The sequence below is a fragment of the Camelus ferus genome, chromosome 29, assembly GCF_009834535.1.
Source record: "Camelus ferus isolate YT-003-E chromosome 29, BCGSAC_Cfer_1.0, whole genome shotgun sequence".
NCBI classification, from domain to species: Eukaryota; Metazoa; Chordata; class Mammalia; order Artiodactyla; family Camelidae; genus Camelus; species Camelus ferus.
In genome coordinates, this window is record NC_045724.1 from 17,088,712 (window position 1) to 17,106,212 (window position 17,501).

At 34.8% G+C, this 17,501-nt stretch overlaps 1 protein-coding gene across 1 annotated transcript in view; it reads right to left on the bottom strand.

The window, feature by feature from the left end:
* Positions 1-17,501, bottom strand: part of MCU (mitochondrial calcium uniporter) — a 199,182-nt gene that overhangs the window by 158,117 nt on the left and 23,564 nt on the right. Inside the window, exons 2-3 of the mRNA XM_032469877.1 lie at positions 9,587-9,673; positions 6,144-6,236 (exon numbers count right to left, since the gene is read on the bottom strand). Of these exons, the coding sequence (XP_032325768.1) occupies positions 6,144-6,233 (90 nt within the window). The 5' untranslated portion in view covers positions 6,234-6,236; positions 9,587-9,673. The remainder of the gene's footprint in view (positions 1-6,143; positions 6,237-9,586; positions 9,674-17,501) is intronic.

Consider the following 17,501-nt stretch of genomic DNA (forward strand, 5'->3'; position numbering starts at 1 on the left):
GGTCCCTTGAGTTATCTCAGAGCATCAATATAACACAAATTTAAAACATACTACTAATGTAATAACTAACCCCACCCAGCAACATTATGTCTTATGTCCCTAAGAAGACATATGGAGAAATTGTAGTTTTTTGCTGTCTATGTGTAGTAGGGTTCAATTCTACTTAGTTTCTAACTGTTTCATTGCCTAGAGTATAAACAAAATTAAGTCTCAGTATTATAAGAAAGCATTGCATTCCTTTCTTCATGTCTTGCTTTGCTAAGATGTATATATTAGGTTGAAACAGGGCCCTTTGGCTTATCCAGCATCAGAGGGAGTAACTCATGTAATAGACTTGTTAAAATTTAAGCAAAGCTTATAGCATCTATATATGCTGCTACTTTAAGGCCCTGAAGCAATTAGACCTATTATCTATTCAATCAAAAACATGATTATTATCAAGAAGAGGCAAATTTCACAAATACCACAAGATTATAAACCCAGGATAACATGTGATAGGACCCTAACTCAGAATCCCAAGTTAATTGGGAAATGCCATTTTCATTAATTCCCATGATGTAGAAATCACTTAAGAGAATTTGGAGAAGATGGTAAAGATTTGATGGTTCTTTTAAAATGGCCTTTGCTGCTTTCTTATCAATTTTGTATTTTGGAAGGGGGAAAAATATAAATGTAGACAAATAACTGCCTGTTTGCCAACATGGGTCCTTCTCCCAGAAATGATGCTGAGAAATGAATGATATAGGAAATTAGTTTTCCATTTAACATGCTTCCATAATATGTGCTTAACAAATATTTGATTTGGGTAAATAAATGAATGAATGAATGAAAATATGTGTCTTAATCTAGAAGGCATTTTTAACATTTGCACAGGACTTTTACAGGTAATTGATATTCATTTAGGTAGTGGCTATCAGTTGTTCAGTTTTCAGGAATGTTCTGGGTTCCTAAAAAATGTTTAAATTTACTGTAAGATTCTTATTTTATACCAATGACAATGTGTAAGTAAAATTCCCAAACTGAGTTCTAATACTTCAGAAGGAAGCAAACCTACATTTTTGGCACAGTTCCTTGCACATAATTAATGCTCAATAAACATGTGCTCAAAGATTTGTGGAATGAATAAACAAATGAATAAAATATGTATTCCTATCTTCTCAAAATATAGTATCTCCACTCCACTACTTCCACATTTGCTGAGGTACTACTATAAGGACAACATAGTAATTCAGTCTCTAGGGCGATTTAATCAAAGGAAGCACATCTGAACTAGTGAGGATGCCTGGGCATATTGACAGAGAGCATCCAACAAAGAACTTATGTCCAAAATATATAAAGAACTCTCACAAATCAATAATAAAAAGGCAGCAACTCAATAGAAAAATGGGCAAAAGACTTGAACAGATAATTCACAAAAGAGGAGACCGAGACATGTGAAGATGTACGTCCTTACATTACTGGGATTGGAGGTACAGAAGCAAGAGTTTTAGGATTAAAATTGTACAATGCTCATATCCTGGTAGCTAGCAATGATCCTCCTGCATACAATGGGAGTAGTTCAGACTTGGAGATCTTTTGGGGAAACTATTTTGTGTACATGGGAGGATTTCAAAATTCAAATTTCAAAACTGGCCAAATTCCTAAAACAAAATTTTCTATTACAAACAAAAAGATAGACACTGAAATATGGAAATAGAAAGCACCTTAAAAATAACCTATTCTCTGAATGGACCAAAAAAATTTTTTTTAAGGAGACCCAGAGAGGTGAATGACTGGCCAATCAAGAATTAATTTAGTAGCAGAGATAGGATGCAACATATCATCACCAAGTACTGGGAACTTACTAGGTATCAGGAACTGCGCTGGGTCCTTTTGTTAGTATTAGCTGATTTAATCTTCTCATTAACATTATGACATAGGTATTAGTATTCCTCTTTTACAGATGAGGAAATTGAGGTTAAGTGATTTGTCCAAATTCAGTCCCCAGGCCCAGGAATAAAGGACTATATTCTTAACCATTAATGTATTCTGCCTCTCTGGAAGCCAGCACTCTTGATTTGAAGTTCAGTATAATACCTTTTAAGCTACAATTCAGCATTGTTTCCCTCTTCTCCCCAGCCTCAGGCTAATCAGTTTGCAATGGAAAAAAAAAAAAAAAAAAAAAAAAGCAACACAGAAGGTTAGACCTGAAAAAAGTTTCTCTAATTCAGTCTCTCAGTCCACAGTGAAGTCATTGAAGTGTAAGCATGCAGTTGACTTTCCTAAGGCCAAAGCTACTTAGTGGTGAAGGCAGAGCTATAATCCAAGTTTCCTAATTCTCAAGGCAGTTCTCTTTTTACTATACCACAAAATCTTCCCCTCCCACATTCTTGTCTTTCAGAGGTTGGTATTGGTGTAGGGTCCAAAGTTCTTTCTGACTCTTTAAATGGACTGGCCAATGTGCGACAGGCAGGGTTGTTCATTAAGTGTACACAGCTTCTACTTCCTGGTCCATGCTCAATGCCATCTCCAGTTTTATACATGGCCAGAGTGGACAGCTGCTATGTGCTGTGCTGAAAAGTCCCCTCTGTTTTCAAACTGCTTGTCTACATTAGCTTCACCTTGATATTTCAAACCCTCACATTGTTTGCTCCTTTGGGTTGAAACACTGGAAACCTTTGTTAAAATGCCAAGAGACAGTATAACTAAAGGAAGGTCTTCCTTAGCTGGAATTCATTTATGCAACTAGCACTTGACTCTTAGAAGAGCACTGGTGGAGTGGGACTCTGGAAAATTAGGATTTTCATAGCAGGATCAAATGGTAGAGGATGACCTGAGAAGTGTGAGGTAGGTTATAGTGGGAACAGCAGTGACCGGTCATGGCCCCATGAAGTTACTGAGAACCTTCAGAAGGTGGGAAGGAACTGAAAGCCAGGAAGTGGTACAGAAACAGGGTGGAGAATAGAGCACTTTGTACAAATTAGTAAGAGTCCCCTTGCACATTTTGGAGAATGGAGCCCAGACTAGATTTCTACCTTCACTGGCCCTCTTGTACACTGGCCAACCATTTGTGACAGACGTGTAAATCACATCCATCAAAATGTTGCTGAGGGGCTGCCCTGCCCGCCACCCCTCCTGTTGCTACTCTTTTCCCAAGATAGCTGCAGGAAAAAGAGAACATTCACAGGGCTGGTCGCAGCCCTCAACAAATTTACTGAGCCCCTACTCTCTGTAGTCACTGTCTTCACAAAAACCTCAGTGATTTAGATATTATTTTCCCAACTTTACAGATAAGAAAAATAATAGCCCAAAGAATTTAAGTAACTCCTCAAAGGCACATAACTAAGGAATCATTCAAAGAGGCTTAGTATTGAGCCGAATCAAAGTGAGGTCTGGCTGACTCATGGTTATCTTTGTCTCACTATAACATGCCCCTGCACAGAAAACTGCTTTCCTAGGGTTTGTGTAGTTGTACATTTTCAGTTACACCCACCCTGTTCTTTACTACATAGTATTGAGCTTCAGTGGTCTTATTTATCACAGGTAAGCACATAGGTTCCTCATCTGTAAGTGAGCAATCTGGCAGGCAGCATATGGAAGCAGACAATTTGGCAAGGTCATAAGAAGGTTAATTAAGTCTAGATTTTAAAGTCTTTTTTCTAATCTGAAAGAAATATTGTTAGTGATAATACTGAGTAATAGCTATTAGCAAGGTGTTGGGCTATATTCTATATAAACATCACATGATACAATATCTTATAATGAAACCTATAATGAAAAAGAATCTGAAGAAGAATATATATATATAAAACTGAATCACTTCACTGTACACCTGAAACTAACACTACATTGTAAATCAACTATACTTAATTTAAAAAAAAAAAGATGAGGTCATATGGGGTAAGTGTTGGCCCTAAATCTAATGACTGCTGTCTTTATGAGAAGGAGGGAAGGACACACAGAGATACACATTCAGGGAGGAAGGCCAAGTGCAGAGATTGGAGTGATGCTTTACAAACCAAGGAACACCAAGAATTGCTGGAAGCTAACAGAAATTAGGAAGAGGCAAAATGGAATTCTTCCCCAGAAACTTCAGAGGGGGTATGGCCTTGCCAACACCATTTCAGACTTCTAACCTCTGGAATTATGAAAAAATTAATTTACGTTGTTTTCAGACAAAAAACCCCAACATATTACACAATAATATCTTGTTTAATCCTCACAATATCTCTATGAGGAAAATGCTATACTGGCCCCCATTTTTCAAATGAGAAAAATGTGATATTGAAAAGTAACTTGCTAAAAGATCTCTTGCCTGGTAAGTAGTGAGGCCAAGTATGAATCTAGGCTATCTGACACCAGAGTCCACACACTTAGCTTTTTCCTCTCTACTACCTCCCCTGGTATGGAATAGTTCAGGACATGATCTCAGAGTAGATCCTATAGAAACTTAGATTATTTCCTCAAAAGTAATCACTCTGAGCCCATAGGGAGTAGCATCATGATTAAAAAAATACAAATAAAAATGAGATTTGGTGTTTTTAAAATAATTTCTTTGCTACACTAATTTCTTTGGTATGTTTCAGTTTTACTAGGAAGTCAGCACCTTTTGGGCAAATGCATGTCTTTGACTTTTTCTGTTTCCTTCACTGACTCAATCATTATTGAATGACATTAAGCTTTTACTATGGAGGAGGCACCACAGTACCTAACATAGAACTAGGTGCATGAAGGAGAATATTCACATATTTATTTGGTTGAATGATTGGTTACAGAAGACAGAGGCTTTGCTTGAAGTCCTCTAGATGCAGTCCCATAGAAATTAATCATTATTGGTTTTAAAGCATAAATACAAAACAGAAATAGACTCACAGACATAGAATAAATAAATAATAAATAATAAATAAATAAATAAACTTGTGGTTGCCAAGGGGGTGGGGGGGGTGGGTAGAGATAGACTGGGATTTCAAAATTGTAGAATAGATAAACAAGATTATACTGTATAGCACAGGGAAATATATACAAGATCTTATGGTAGCTCACAGAGAAAAAAATGTGACAATGAATATATACATGTTCATGTATAACTGAAAAATTGTGCTCTACACTGGAATTTGACACAACATTGTAAAATGATTATAAATCAATAAAAAATGTTAAAAAAATCATTATTGGTTTTGATAATTTCATGACCAAATCACTAAAACAATATTTCACTGGGTGGAGGCTGAGTTGGAATCTGTTTTTGGTGTTACAACTTGTGAACTGGTAGTAGCAGATGCTCAATGAAAATAATACTTGCTTGCTTTTTCTCTAAAAATTTAAAGGCTCTCTAATATCTCATATAGGCTGCAGTAATATCAAAAGTTTGTAGCTCAGTTTATCCACCAGTGTCTTCTATCTTGTTTTAGAAACTATAGGAAATCCTTTATTTATAGCATGTCAACTCACAGTTCTCACTTCAGGACTCTGCCTGCAACCATCAAGTTCGACTTATGGTACCCTTGGTGAACTCAAAACAAATAGGCATCTGGTGCCCAGACACTTTTGAGGAAATGCATTTCTACCTTATTGCAACAAAAAAACCCCACAATCTGATGTCTAATGTCTACACAGCAAGAAAAATAGGGAGGCAAAACAAATATTCTTGCCTCTATTTCTCAAAAAGCCATCAAGTAGCCAAAAATTTAGCTAGAAATTGACTTAAAGGTAAAAATTTAAACATTGCCGTAGCCCTTCTATAACATGGTGGAAAGAATATTAGAAGTGATATTGGAGACCTACATTCTAAATCCAGATCTAACTACTATGCAATCCGTATGACCAGGGGCGAAACAACATCTGCTTCCTCATCTGTAGAACAATATTCTCTCTGGGTTGTTGCAAAGGTTAAAAATAATGATGTACATAAAGCTACATGGAACCCTAAAATAGTCAGTTTAATTAAAACCAGAAGTATTACGTTAAAGATGTTTCTTTTTTCTTCTTTTTTTCAACAGGAAAAAAACAAAACAGAAGTTTAATAGATGTAGATGGCCTATATACCTGGGAGATACCCAGGGAAACTAAGTAACCCCAAAGATGTTTCTTCGTATGCTAATTTGTTGTAAAAAACTAGGAAAAGAATTATGAAGATAATAAAACCTTTGTTCATTGGCCCCTACCTTTCTGGAGTTCTGATTCATATGAAGAGTTTCACCACTGAGGATGTCTACATGAGCTTTATATTCTTTCCAGCAGGTCAAAGTGCCCATGCCCTTGAAAACACAAGAGAAGAGTACCATGTGTCAGCTTACACAATGAAAACTCACCTCACTGTATTGTATTTCTTAGAAACTTTTTTATTGGTGAAAAGTTTCTTTTTTAAAAATTGAGATATAGTTGATTTACAATATTAGTTTCAGATATACAACAAAGTGATTCAAAAATTTTATAAATGATATTCCATTTAAAGTTATTATAAAATACTGGCTATATTCTCTATGCTGTACAATATATCCTTGTAGCTTATTTATTTTATCCAAAGTAGTTTGTACCTTTTAGTCCCTTACCTCCCCTCCCCCTCTTCCCCTACCGCTTACCCCTCTTTCTCCCCACTGGTAACCACTCATTTGTTCTCTATTTCTGTGAGTCTGTTTCTGTTTTGTTATAGTCATTCATTTGTTTTATTTTTTAGATTGTAGATATAAAGATAACATACAGTATTTATCTTTCTCTGACATTTCACTAAACATAATACCCTCTAGGTCCCTCCATGTTGTAAATGACAAAATTTCATTCTTTTTTATGACTAATATTACATTATATATATTACATATATATTATACATATACCACATTTTCTTTATCCATTCATCTGTTGATGGACACTTAGATTGCTGTCACATCTTGGCCATTGTAAGTAATTCTGCTATGAACATTGGGGTGCATGTATCTTTTGGAATTAGTGTTTTCATTTTCTGCAGATATACCCAAGAGTGGAACTTCTGGATCACTGTAGTTCTATTTTTAGTTTTTGGAGGAATCTCCATACTGTTTTCCACATTGGTTGCCACCAACAGTGAACAAGAATTCCCTTTTCTCCACATCCTCGCCAACATTTGTTATTTGTGGTATTTTTGATGATAGCCAATTTGACACATGTAAGGTGATAACTCACTTATAGTTTGATCTGCATTTCTCTGATGATTAGCAATGCTGAGCACCTTTTCATGTGTCTATTGGCCAGCTGTCTGTCTTCTTTCAAAAAATGTCTGTTTAAGTCTTCTGCCCATTTTTTAATCGGGTTGTTGGTTTTTTTGATATTGAGTTGTATGAGCTGTTTATATTTTTAGGATATTAACCCCTTATTGGCCATATCATTTACAAATATTTTACCCCATTATATATACGTTGTCTTTTCATTTTGTTGACGCTTTCATTCTCTGTGGAAAGCTTTTAAGTTTAACTAGGTCCCATTTGTTTGTTTTGCCTTAGGAGACAGGTCCAAAAAAATGTTGCTATGATTTATGTCAGAGAGTGTTCTGCCTATGTTTTCTTCTAGGAGTTTCACGGTTTCCTGTTTCATATTTCGGTCTTTAATTGATTTTGAGTTTATTTTTGCATATCGTGTGAGAAAGTGTCCTATTTCATTCTTTTACATGTAGCTGTCCAGTTTTCCCAGCACCACTTATTGAAGAGACTGTTTTCTCCCCATTGTATATTCTTGGCTGCTTTGTCATTGATTATTTGACCACAAGTGCATGAGTTTATTTCTGGGCTATCTATTCTGTTCCTTTCATCTATGTGTCAGTTTCTGTGCCAGTACCATACTGGGTTGATTAATGTAGGTTTGTAGTATAGTCTGAAATTAGGAAGCATGATACCTCAAGCTCTGTTCTTCTTTCTCGAGATTGCTTTGGTTATTCAGGGTCTGGTGAAAAGTTTCTTGATTTCTGATTTATGACTGGTCTCAGTCATCTGAACCTACCAAGCTAAGCAACAGATATCTTAAACATAGGACAAAAGATGACTTTCCTCCTTCTTTTCTATTTTTAAACTCTCCTACCCGGCCTGTTCTCAGAAGTTGGAATGGACCACATTACCCCTCACACTGACACAATGGACGAGCCAACCCATTGAAAACTTGAGCTCTCTAGCTTGCTGATTCACATCTTTTTTTAAGCAAAGAGGTAATTATTTTTAACTTGTAATGTGTTTTTTTCTGACTCCTAATGAGATTCAGTTAACCAAGATCCTTTTTACACCACACAAGTAAACACTTAAATAGCAGAAGAAATGACAATGTCCAAAAGGAATTCCAATTTGAGATGGTTTTCCCTTAGGTAAGTCAAAATATGAATTATTCTGTCCGTCTATAATGAAAAGTTAGCTGAACTGACACTGGCTAGTCTCTAATAGCATTAGGCTGTCACTTTTTGATGAAGTCCAGTAATTTAGTCCTGCAGTTTAACGGCAGGATCAATGGGCAGGGAGTTAAGAGGACTTGGACTCTATTTTCATTTCTAGCTCTGGCTCATTACCATTACTTTGCCCTGACCATCTTCTATTATTACTTGGAACCTCAATTATATTAGCAGTGCAGAGCAATATGGAAAAACTACTCTGTAAGCTAACAACTAAGAGGATGCAGCAGTCCCATTTCTGCAAATGATGTACCATTGTGGTCTCAGGCAAGAAATAGTCTGTCTTGGTGCCTCAGTTTCTTTACCTATAAAAACATAATAAATTATTTGCTCCTCTTTCCCTCCAGTTTCTTCATAGAAATACAGTGATGGAAACAGTATCAATTATACAAAAGATTTTTGACCTTTCTAGGCTGTTGCTACATGAAGACAAGTGTCCTTTTTATTATTTCTACTGGTATTTTTAGGTACTTGGTGCTTCCTGAGTTTCAGCCATATCAATTATACCTGGGAAAGATTACTACTTATACTGCCATTCTTGCAGAATGTTTGCAGAAATAAAATAGGCTATGGAGAATGTTTACCCCCAAAAAACCCAAAATTACTTCACAAAATTTTTTATTATTGGCAGTTAACAATTCTGATTCACATTATCACCCCCAACCATCTTAACTTATGAGAGACTGCTTGTTAATTCAGAGTTGTCTATAGCCATCTTATCTCACTAGCAAATACCAGCTAACAAATGAGGATACTATTCAGTTGATCCTGGTTATTCTAGGATTTTTGTAAAATGCCTGAGAAAAGTGTGTAGGTAGTGAGGGATCTTAAAATCTAAGAATAGTTGACAGATAGCTTCTAATCTATTTAGTTTTGTGTGTGTCAAACCTAAGAATTTTATAGGGATATTCACCTATCTCATGTAAATAATAGGAGGGTTGATAGATAACAAGTAATATCCTATCTAATTACTAAAAGAAGTATTATTCTTACAAAGCACATTTTAATTTTTAAAGATTGTGATGATAATGTATTTTGTTATATAATCTCTTTGTCACCTAAGAGTGCTATCAGATCCAAAACTCAGACAAAGAAAAAAATTCTCAGACTGAGACATGAAATCATATTAATTCAAAGACAGGTCTGAAACCAGAAGATAAATCTCTCTCTTCCTTTATAAAAGAAAGAGAGAAACATACGTACCACAAATCCCAGCCAAGGAAAACCCAAGATGTACGGTTGGCTTAAAACTGACAGAGATCCTTGCAGGCAGGTCAGAACTGTAGATGCCTGGTAACAAGGGGGATTAATCATTAGGAAACTGGAAACCAAAGGTAGGAGATCTAGTTACTTTCATTACAAAAAATACACATAGGAAATCTATTAAACTCCTTGAGCATAGATCTTCACTCAGTCAATCAATAAATTTGTATTAAGCACCTGTATATGCCAGACACTACTCTAGACACTGGGAGCTCAGCAGTGAGCAGAACAAAGTTCACTGATCTTGTGCAGCTTATATTTTAGTTAAGGGGGGAGCAGACAATAAACAAATAAATAAGTGAAACAGATGGTATGTCAATAGAAATAAGTCTATGGAGAAAATTTAAGTGGGGAATGCTGGGGGTGGGAAGTGGCGTTGCAGTTTTAAACAGGGTGGTAGAGAAGTCCTCACTGAGAAGACGGCTTATAAGCAAAGACTTGCAGAAGACAAGAGGGAAGAAAAGTCATGCAGCTGTCTAAGGAAGAGTGTTCTAAGCAGAGAACACAGCAAATGCACGCATCTTGAGGCAGGATCCTGCCCAGCACATTTGAGGAAAAGTAAGGAGGCAATCATAGTTGGAGCAGAGCGACAAAGGGGAAGAATAGTAAATGATGTCAGAGATATAAGGAGAGAGACACCAATTAAGTTGAGCCCCAAAGATCATCATGAAGACTCTGGCTTTTACTCTGAGTAGGATGAGAAGTTAGAGGGGAGTACTGAGCAGAGCAAAAACACAACGTGACTTAACAGTCTAAAAGTATCAGTCTGACTATTGTTCACAAAGGGGCAAGATGGAAGCAAGACCATTTAGGATACTATTTCAGTAACCCAGGTAAGAAAGGATAGTAGATCAGAGAGGCTTGTGTGATAGAGGAGTGAGACGTTATATTATTCTGGTTATATTCTGAATGTATAGGGATCAGAATTTGCTAAAGGACTTGAAATAAGATCAGAAGAGAAAGAGGAGTCAAAGATGACATCAAGATTTTTGGTCTGAAAAACTTGAAAATAGAGTTGCTGTTTATTGACACAGGAAAGATTGTGGGAGGAGTCTTTTAACCTTTGCATCCTCATAGTCTAACACAATGGCAACTACATGGGAATGTTCAGTGTATACCAATAATCTAATTTGAATCTAGTTTCCATGTATTTGAGATCAGAGTTGGTCTAAATAAAAGACAGACTCATTTGAGTTACTACACGAGGGCTCGGTCTAGAGTCTGGAGCAAAGTTAAAACCACTGGTATGCTACAGCTAAGTTGTACTAGCTAGCAAGAGCCAACTGCTAAATTTTCGGGATAATATTGCAAGCCAGGTGTTAAACACAGCTATATATTTTTTAAATTATTGACTTATAGTTGATTTATAATATTGTGTTAGTTCCTGGTGTACAGCAAAGTGCTTCAGTTATACATATACAGATATATATAATCTATATATAGAGATATATAGATATAGATAGATACATAGATATATTCTTTTCCATTATAGTTTATTACAAGATATTGAATATAGTTCCCTGTGCTATATAGTAGGAACTTGTTGTTTATCTGTTTTATATATAGTAGTGTGCATTTGCTAATCCCAAACTTCTAATTTATCCCTCACCCCTACTTTCCTCTTTGGTAACATAAGTTTGTTTTCTATGTCCGTGATTCTGTTTCTGTTGTGTAAATAAGTTCATTTGTGTCATTTTTTCAAGATTTCGCTTATAAGTGAATTCCACATAGGGGAAGAAAAAGGCCTTAATTACTGACCAAACTCAGAATAGCTAAAAGAGATTAGCATCTATATTCAATCACAGCCTCAACAGAATTAAACCTGGGACAAATTAGAAACTGTTAACAGGGAAGATTAACAGCTTTGGATTGCCTATTTGTATATCTGATATTGTAAGGGATAAGGAGAAAATGGGGACTAGTCAATGCCATAAGCAGTGACTGCATATTTGTGAGAACTTCCTGTATCTAGGATCTTATATTATATTGTTAGGCCTTATAAAAAAGAAACATCGAAGGTATTAAAGACACTATTCCTGTGAGACAGCTAGAAAAATAATACAGTTTAATTTTACTGTATACATATATATAGTATACATATGGACAACAATGAAAAAGCACAGAATTTAGTGATTCATTTTTTAAAAGCAGGAATAAAAATATGTATATTAACTATAAATGTGGCAGTTAAAACAACAAAAACTTTAAAAAGACAAGGGGAACTATTAAAAAATACATGTTTGATCCCCAATTTCCCCAAATCTTTCCACTTCACTGATTCTAAATGTTTACAAAACTGGTCCCCCCCCCCTTCCTTAAATATATTAATTCTCCATTTCCCATTCTCCCCTACTGGCTCTTTATTCAAAGCTTTAATCTTATTTATTTAAAACGTCTTTATAAATTGTTTTCCATAGCTCAGAGAAACTTCAAATTTAGCAGAATCACTTGGTTTGAGCATTAGTCTTATTTCCCCAGACATATTTATGGATATGAGGATGTGGAATTACTGGGTCAAAGGACAGGAACATTTTAATGGTTTAAGGGTTTATCAACACTTCAGTGATGTATGAAAGTACCTGTTCATCTTACCTTTGTTTATTTGATATGATTGCTTCAATATTTACTAAGTTCCTAAGTGAAAACGGATACTTTGTTATTGTTTTACTTCACATTTCTTTGATTACTAGTGAAGTTGAGTATTTTTTTCTACATGTTTGTTCACTAATATTGTCATTTGTTATCCATTTCTTTGAGGTCTAGTGTACTTTTATCAATTTATATGAGCTCTTTACATAAAAAGTTAATAGCCTTTACATTTAATAGTTTTTACAGGTTTTTCCATTCTGTTGTTGCCTATGCATTTCAGTTACTTAAAACAAATCAGTTTATATTTTCGTTTGATTTTTTAAAAAATTGCTAACTATAAAAATAATTACCTTCCAGAGGCTTATTATACATTCCATTCCATTTTCTCCTGGTTATTCCATTGTTTAATATTTTATACCTACTCTTTAATTCATCTGTAATTTATTTTGATATATAGTATAAGAGAATGATCTAAATAATTTTTTTCTAAATTGATCATCATTCCAAAATGGTCCTTCCTTTCTGGATTGATTTATGAAATCCCCTGTATCACACAGTAAGTTCCAATATGTAATGGGACTATTTCTGTAGTAGGCTTTTTTTTTTAACTTGTACTTCCCTGTCTTAATATATTAGTTTGGGTATATTATTCTATTCAATTGATTTAGTCCTTTTTCATAATTAAAAAATGTTTTTCCATTCTATTATTTGCATTATTATTCTCCCAGATCGAGTTTTAGAATCATTGTACCTATTACAAAGACTTGGATAGAAATAATAGTCCTTTTTTTTTTAATAGAACAGTAGTTATTTCTGCAATATTACTAATTATATTAACAATTATTAATTAGATTAACCACAAGGAAAGATATATATATAAAGTTAACTCATGCTACTGAATTGTACAGTATTGTCTGACACACTTCAATGTCTCAGAAGTATGACAGAAAAAGATTTTTTAAGACTTAAAAGGGACAAAAATGTCTACGCAAAGTTTTCCCTGGGAAGCTATTTTATGATTTGGAGGAAATATTTCTCTTTGAAGCAAATAAATACAAAGAACATGAAACTCAAAGTGATTGAAAATATAAATTTACATGCTTTTGAGTACATTACGTATCTTGCAATAAACCTTTCACAATACTCCCGAAACTTAAGCCTAAGCATTGTGAACAATTTAACAGTAGAGCTACGTGTACTCATTGTCCTAATTCAAGTTATTTTCAACATACATTAATTTGCCTAAGTATCATTTGAGCCTCCTAGAAGTTAACAAAAGAAAGATTTTCTCTCTCAATTTTATTTCTTTCTTGAAAATAATAAAATTCTTAGATACCATATAGAAATTGAGAAAAGTTGAGAGACTCTGTAAGACTCTAATTATGATACACATTTCTTGGTACTTAAAAAAGTGAAAATTGTACTCCCATGTACCATGAGTCTCATATGTGAAATTTAAAATAGACTCATAGAAACAGAAAGTAGGGTGGTGGTTGCTAGGGATTGGGGGAGGGGAGGAAATGGAGAGATGTTGGTCAAGGGATACAAAGTTCTAGTTATGCAAGATTTAATGTATGAGAATGTAACTATAGTTAACAATATTATATTGTATATTTGAAATTTACTGAGTGTAGGTCTTTATTGTCACCACAAACACACACACAAAGGTAATTAATTGAGGTGATGGAAATGTTAATTATCTTGATTGTAGTAATTATTTCATAATGTATATGTATATCAAAACATCAAGTTGTATACTTTAAATATATATAATTTTTACATTGTCAATTATATGTCCATAAAGCTGGGAGGAAAAGTGAAAATTAAATTCCATTGTCCTAACACGAACGACTTAGTCAGCTTTCATGCTTTTAGATGAGTCTCCACAGGGCTCCACTATGTCATAAGTATAGATAAGTATAACTTATCTATAGATAAGTATAACTCAGATAAAAGGTAATAGAAATATTCAATTTGAAGTATTTTCCTAGGAGTCTATGGTAATGCTTTAGAATCTTACCCACAGTTTTTCCTAACAGTGTCTAAGTTTCTTTAAGTGACAAAGGCATTAGTTCTCCAAAAATAACCAGGAAACTGGACTTGCCCAACAGTAACAAGGCCACTCTTTGTAAAAGGAAAGCATAAGGCGTGAGTGGGAACTCGCAAAGAGCAGCTTTGTGTGCCCTACGTTTCTTTTTCAAAATGATTCTATCAAAGGTATTTCATTATAATATTGGTTTCTGTCATAATTGGCTCCCATTTCAAAAGGAGCCAGCCACATTGGAAAAGAATGTCAAGCGTGTCCAAGAGTTATTAATTTATATGTTTCCTTTTGTCACTTTAAAAGTCTTTGAGATATGATTTCATTTTCTCACCTTGCTTTCATAAGCTCTTACTTATGAAACATGTTATCTTCTGCTTTTGATTTGTCAAGTTTCTCTACACTGAATATTTATACATTTTCTAGATCTCTGTAATTACTTGATTTCCAGTTCCTAAGCCTTACTTTGTTATCTTAATAAAGCATAAATGCTGTGGAATTGGGTTTACTCATGCTGTTGAATAACCACACCCTTATAATTAGAGATTTGGTAGTCATCAGAGAGTGGTACAGTCAGCACCAAAATATTATGCCACAGGCATTATGTAAACACTGTTTTTGAATGAATCTGGAAACTAGCCAAGAGATGCACTGAACACTAGGGACATGATGCCTATTCTTCATTTCTATGAAATTGGTAAGCTTAAAATTTGGTAAGAAAGATCCCATGGTTACAAAAGCACTACTTTTTATGTTTTTACAGCTCAAATAGCCTGCTTCCACCTCACCCACCCCAACCAATAACCTGCAACTATTTGAATTATGCTGGGAAATTTTTAGAATAAGGGGAAGTGATGAGGAATCAGTCAATGTAAGATTTAGTACTTTTTCAGAAAACAACCAAAAGCTTTTAAGAGTTATCTGCAACAACAGAGGTGGATAACTAAATTACAATTAGTTTGCACAATGGAATATTATATAGTCTTTAAAAATAAAGATGTAAATTTGTATTTACTGACATGGAGAGATATTTAAGATACATAAATTGATGAAAGGAACTTTTAAAAAACAAGATCATACTTTTGTTTAAAATTTTTAAAATGTAATTTTAAATATGTTTGCAAATAATATAAAAAAGATAGTTTGCAGATGTTGATCTCAATATAACTTTACTTCTCTTCATATTTTTTGCATTTTCTGAATTTTTTTACAATGAGCATTTATTACTTTCATAATCAGAAAAAACAAGAAGAATATTTCTGTTTAAAAAATAGTGTGAGTTTTTGGTGATGAGAAAACAAGTTCTCTCACTCTCTCCATCTTTCAATTCTGCTTGCCTCTAATTGGCTTATTACTACATACAGGTTCACTACTGTTCTAGATTCTAGTCCCAAAGTGGGAAAGGTGGTTCTAGTCCCAAAGTGGGAAAGATGACTGTCATTGGCTCCAGACTCCAAAAATGTATCCACAATTAATTCCAGCAGATCTTCCTTATTAGCTCCAACAGAAAATCATAGGACAGACTGAGTGACTTGTCTTGGAATAGGAACCAAAATGTGGACGGTAGTGAGTGGGAGCGAATAAGGGATGTAATCATTTTCTGATGGGACAGGTCTCGGTCACTGCACACCCACTATGGCCAGTGAAGAGAAGGAGTCTACAATGAGTTGGTTCCCATCGGGAAAAAGGGGTTTTACCATCTGAAGGAAGGAGAAGGAAGTGATGTGGGAGGGACTAAAATGATAGATATCCATTACAACATTCATTCTAGACTCTCATAATAATAATAACAATAATGAAGTTCTTAAAGGAGTTCCCACAGAGTTATTCACTACTTGGGAAATGGAAATCACCATTTAACACCTTAAATACAATACTTATTCATTCAATAAATCCTCAACAAGTATCTACTATGTGCATAGTAGTCTATATCTTACTGGGATGAGCAGTAAACAAAAAAACAAACAAAATGTCCCTGCCCTCATGGATCTTACACTTGCAGACATCATTAACAACTCTGAAAAATGGAATCTGAAATTGGCCTCTGGCTGGAAATTTTATTGCAGTAGTTGAGATAAAAGAAAATGTAAGTTGACTTTCATGTAATAATTTTTTTTCACTTGTCTGTGAACACCATAGTAAGATCCTATTCTTAAAAGAAACCAAGCTGAGATGAGTCATGATATTTATAAGCAAGAGAGAACAGTACTGGCTTATATGCATCTGTTCTAACAGAATATTGTATTATCTAGACACCTCCCAATATGTTCTATAACATCCTTAAGATTTAACTTTCGTGTTACCTAACCTGCCCTTACAGTGACACTGGGCAAACCAATCTTGTGGTGCATATTTAATTTCAGGTAAAAAAATCTTTTTACTGTTGACTCCTGTAGCAATGAGCAAACTCCCTTTTGCTGGTCAACAGGTTGTTATGTAGACCAGAACAAGAATGTCTTGTTCTATTGTGTGTCTTGTTAGTGTTCATCTGTTACAGACTGAATGTTTCTGCAACCCCTCCTTACCAAATTTATATGCTGAAACCTGATCTCCAATGTGACGGTATTTGGAGGTGAGGACTTTGGGAGGTGATTAGGTCATGAGAGTGGATTAGTGTCTTTATAAAAGAAACTGCAGAGAGCTCCCTTGTCCCTTCTGCCATGTGAGGACACAGCAAGAAAGATGGCCATTGATGAACCACGGAGTGGCCCTCACCAGACGCCTATTCTGCTGGTGCCTTGATCTTGGACTTCCTAGCCACCAAAACTGTGAGAAATAAGGTTTTGTTGTTTAAGCCACCCTGTCTATGATATTCCACTATAGCAGACCAAACAAACTAAGACATTATTTTTGGAATAGCAAATACCTAACACTGAATTTTAAAACAAAATTAATTGTTGGAATTAAAAACAAAAGCAAGTATGGCAAATGTATCTTTTTTCCTCTCTCTTTTTTTTTAAACCTTGAAAAATACAGCAATTATAATTCCCTAACACATTGAGTCTCAAGTTTGGCTACACATTGGAATCACCCTTTAAAAAATACTGGGATGGGGGTGGAGGGTGGGGATTGGGCACTGAAATCTTTTAAAAAGTACTGTCAGTGATTTTAATATGCAGCTAAGATTGAGGACTACCTGAAGAATAAGACATACCCACTAGAAGGGGGTAAGGGTGAGTATGTTTAGTCTAGAACACTTAAGTATGTTCATTTTATTGTCACTCT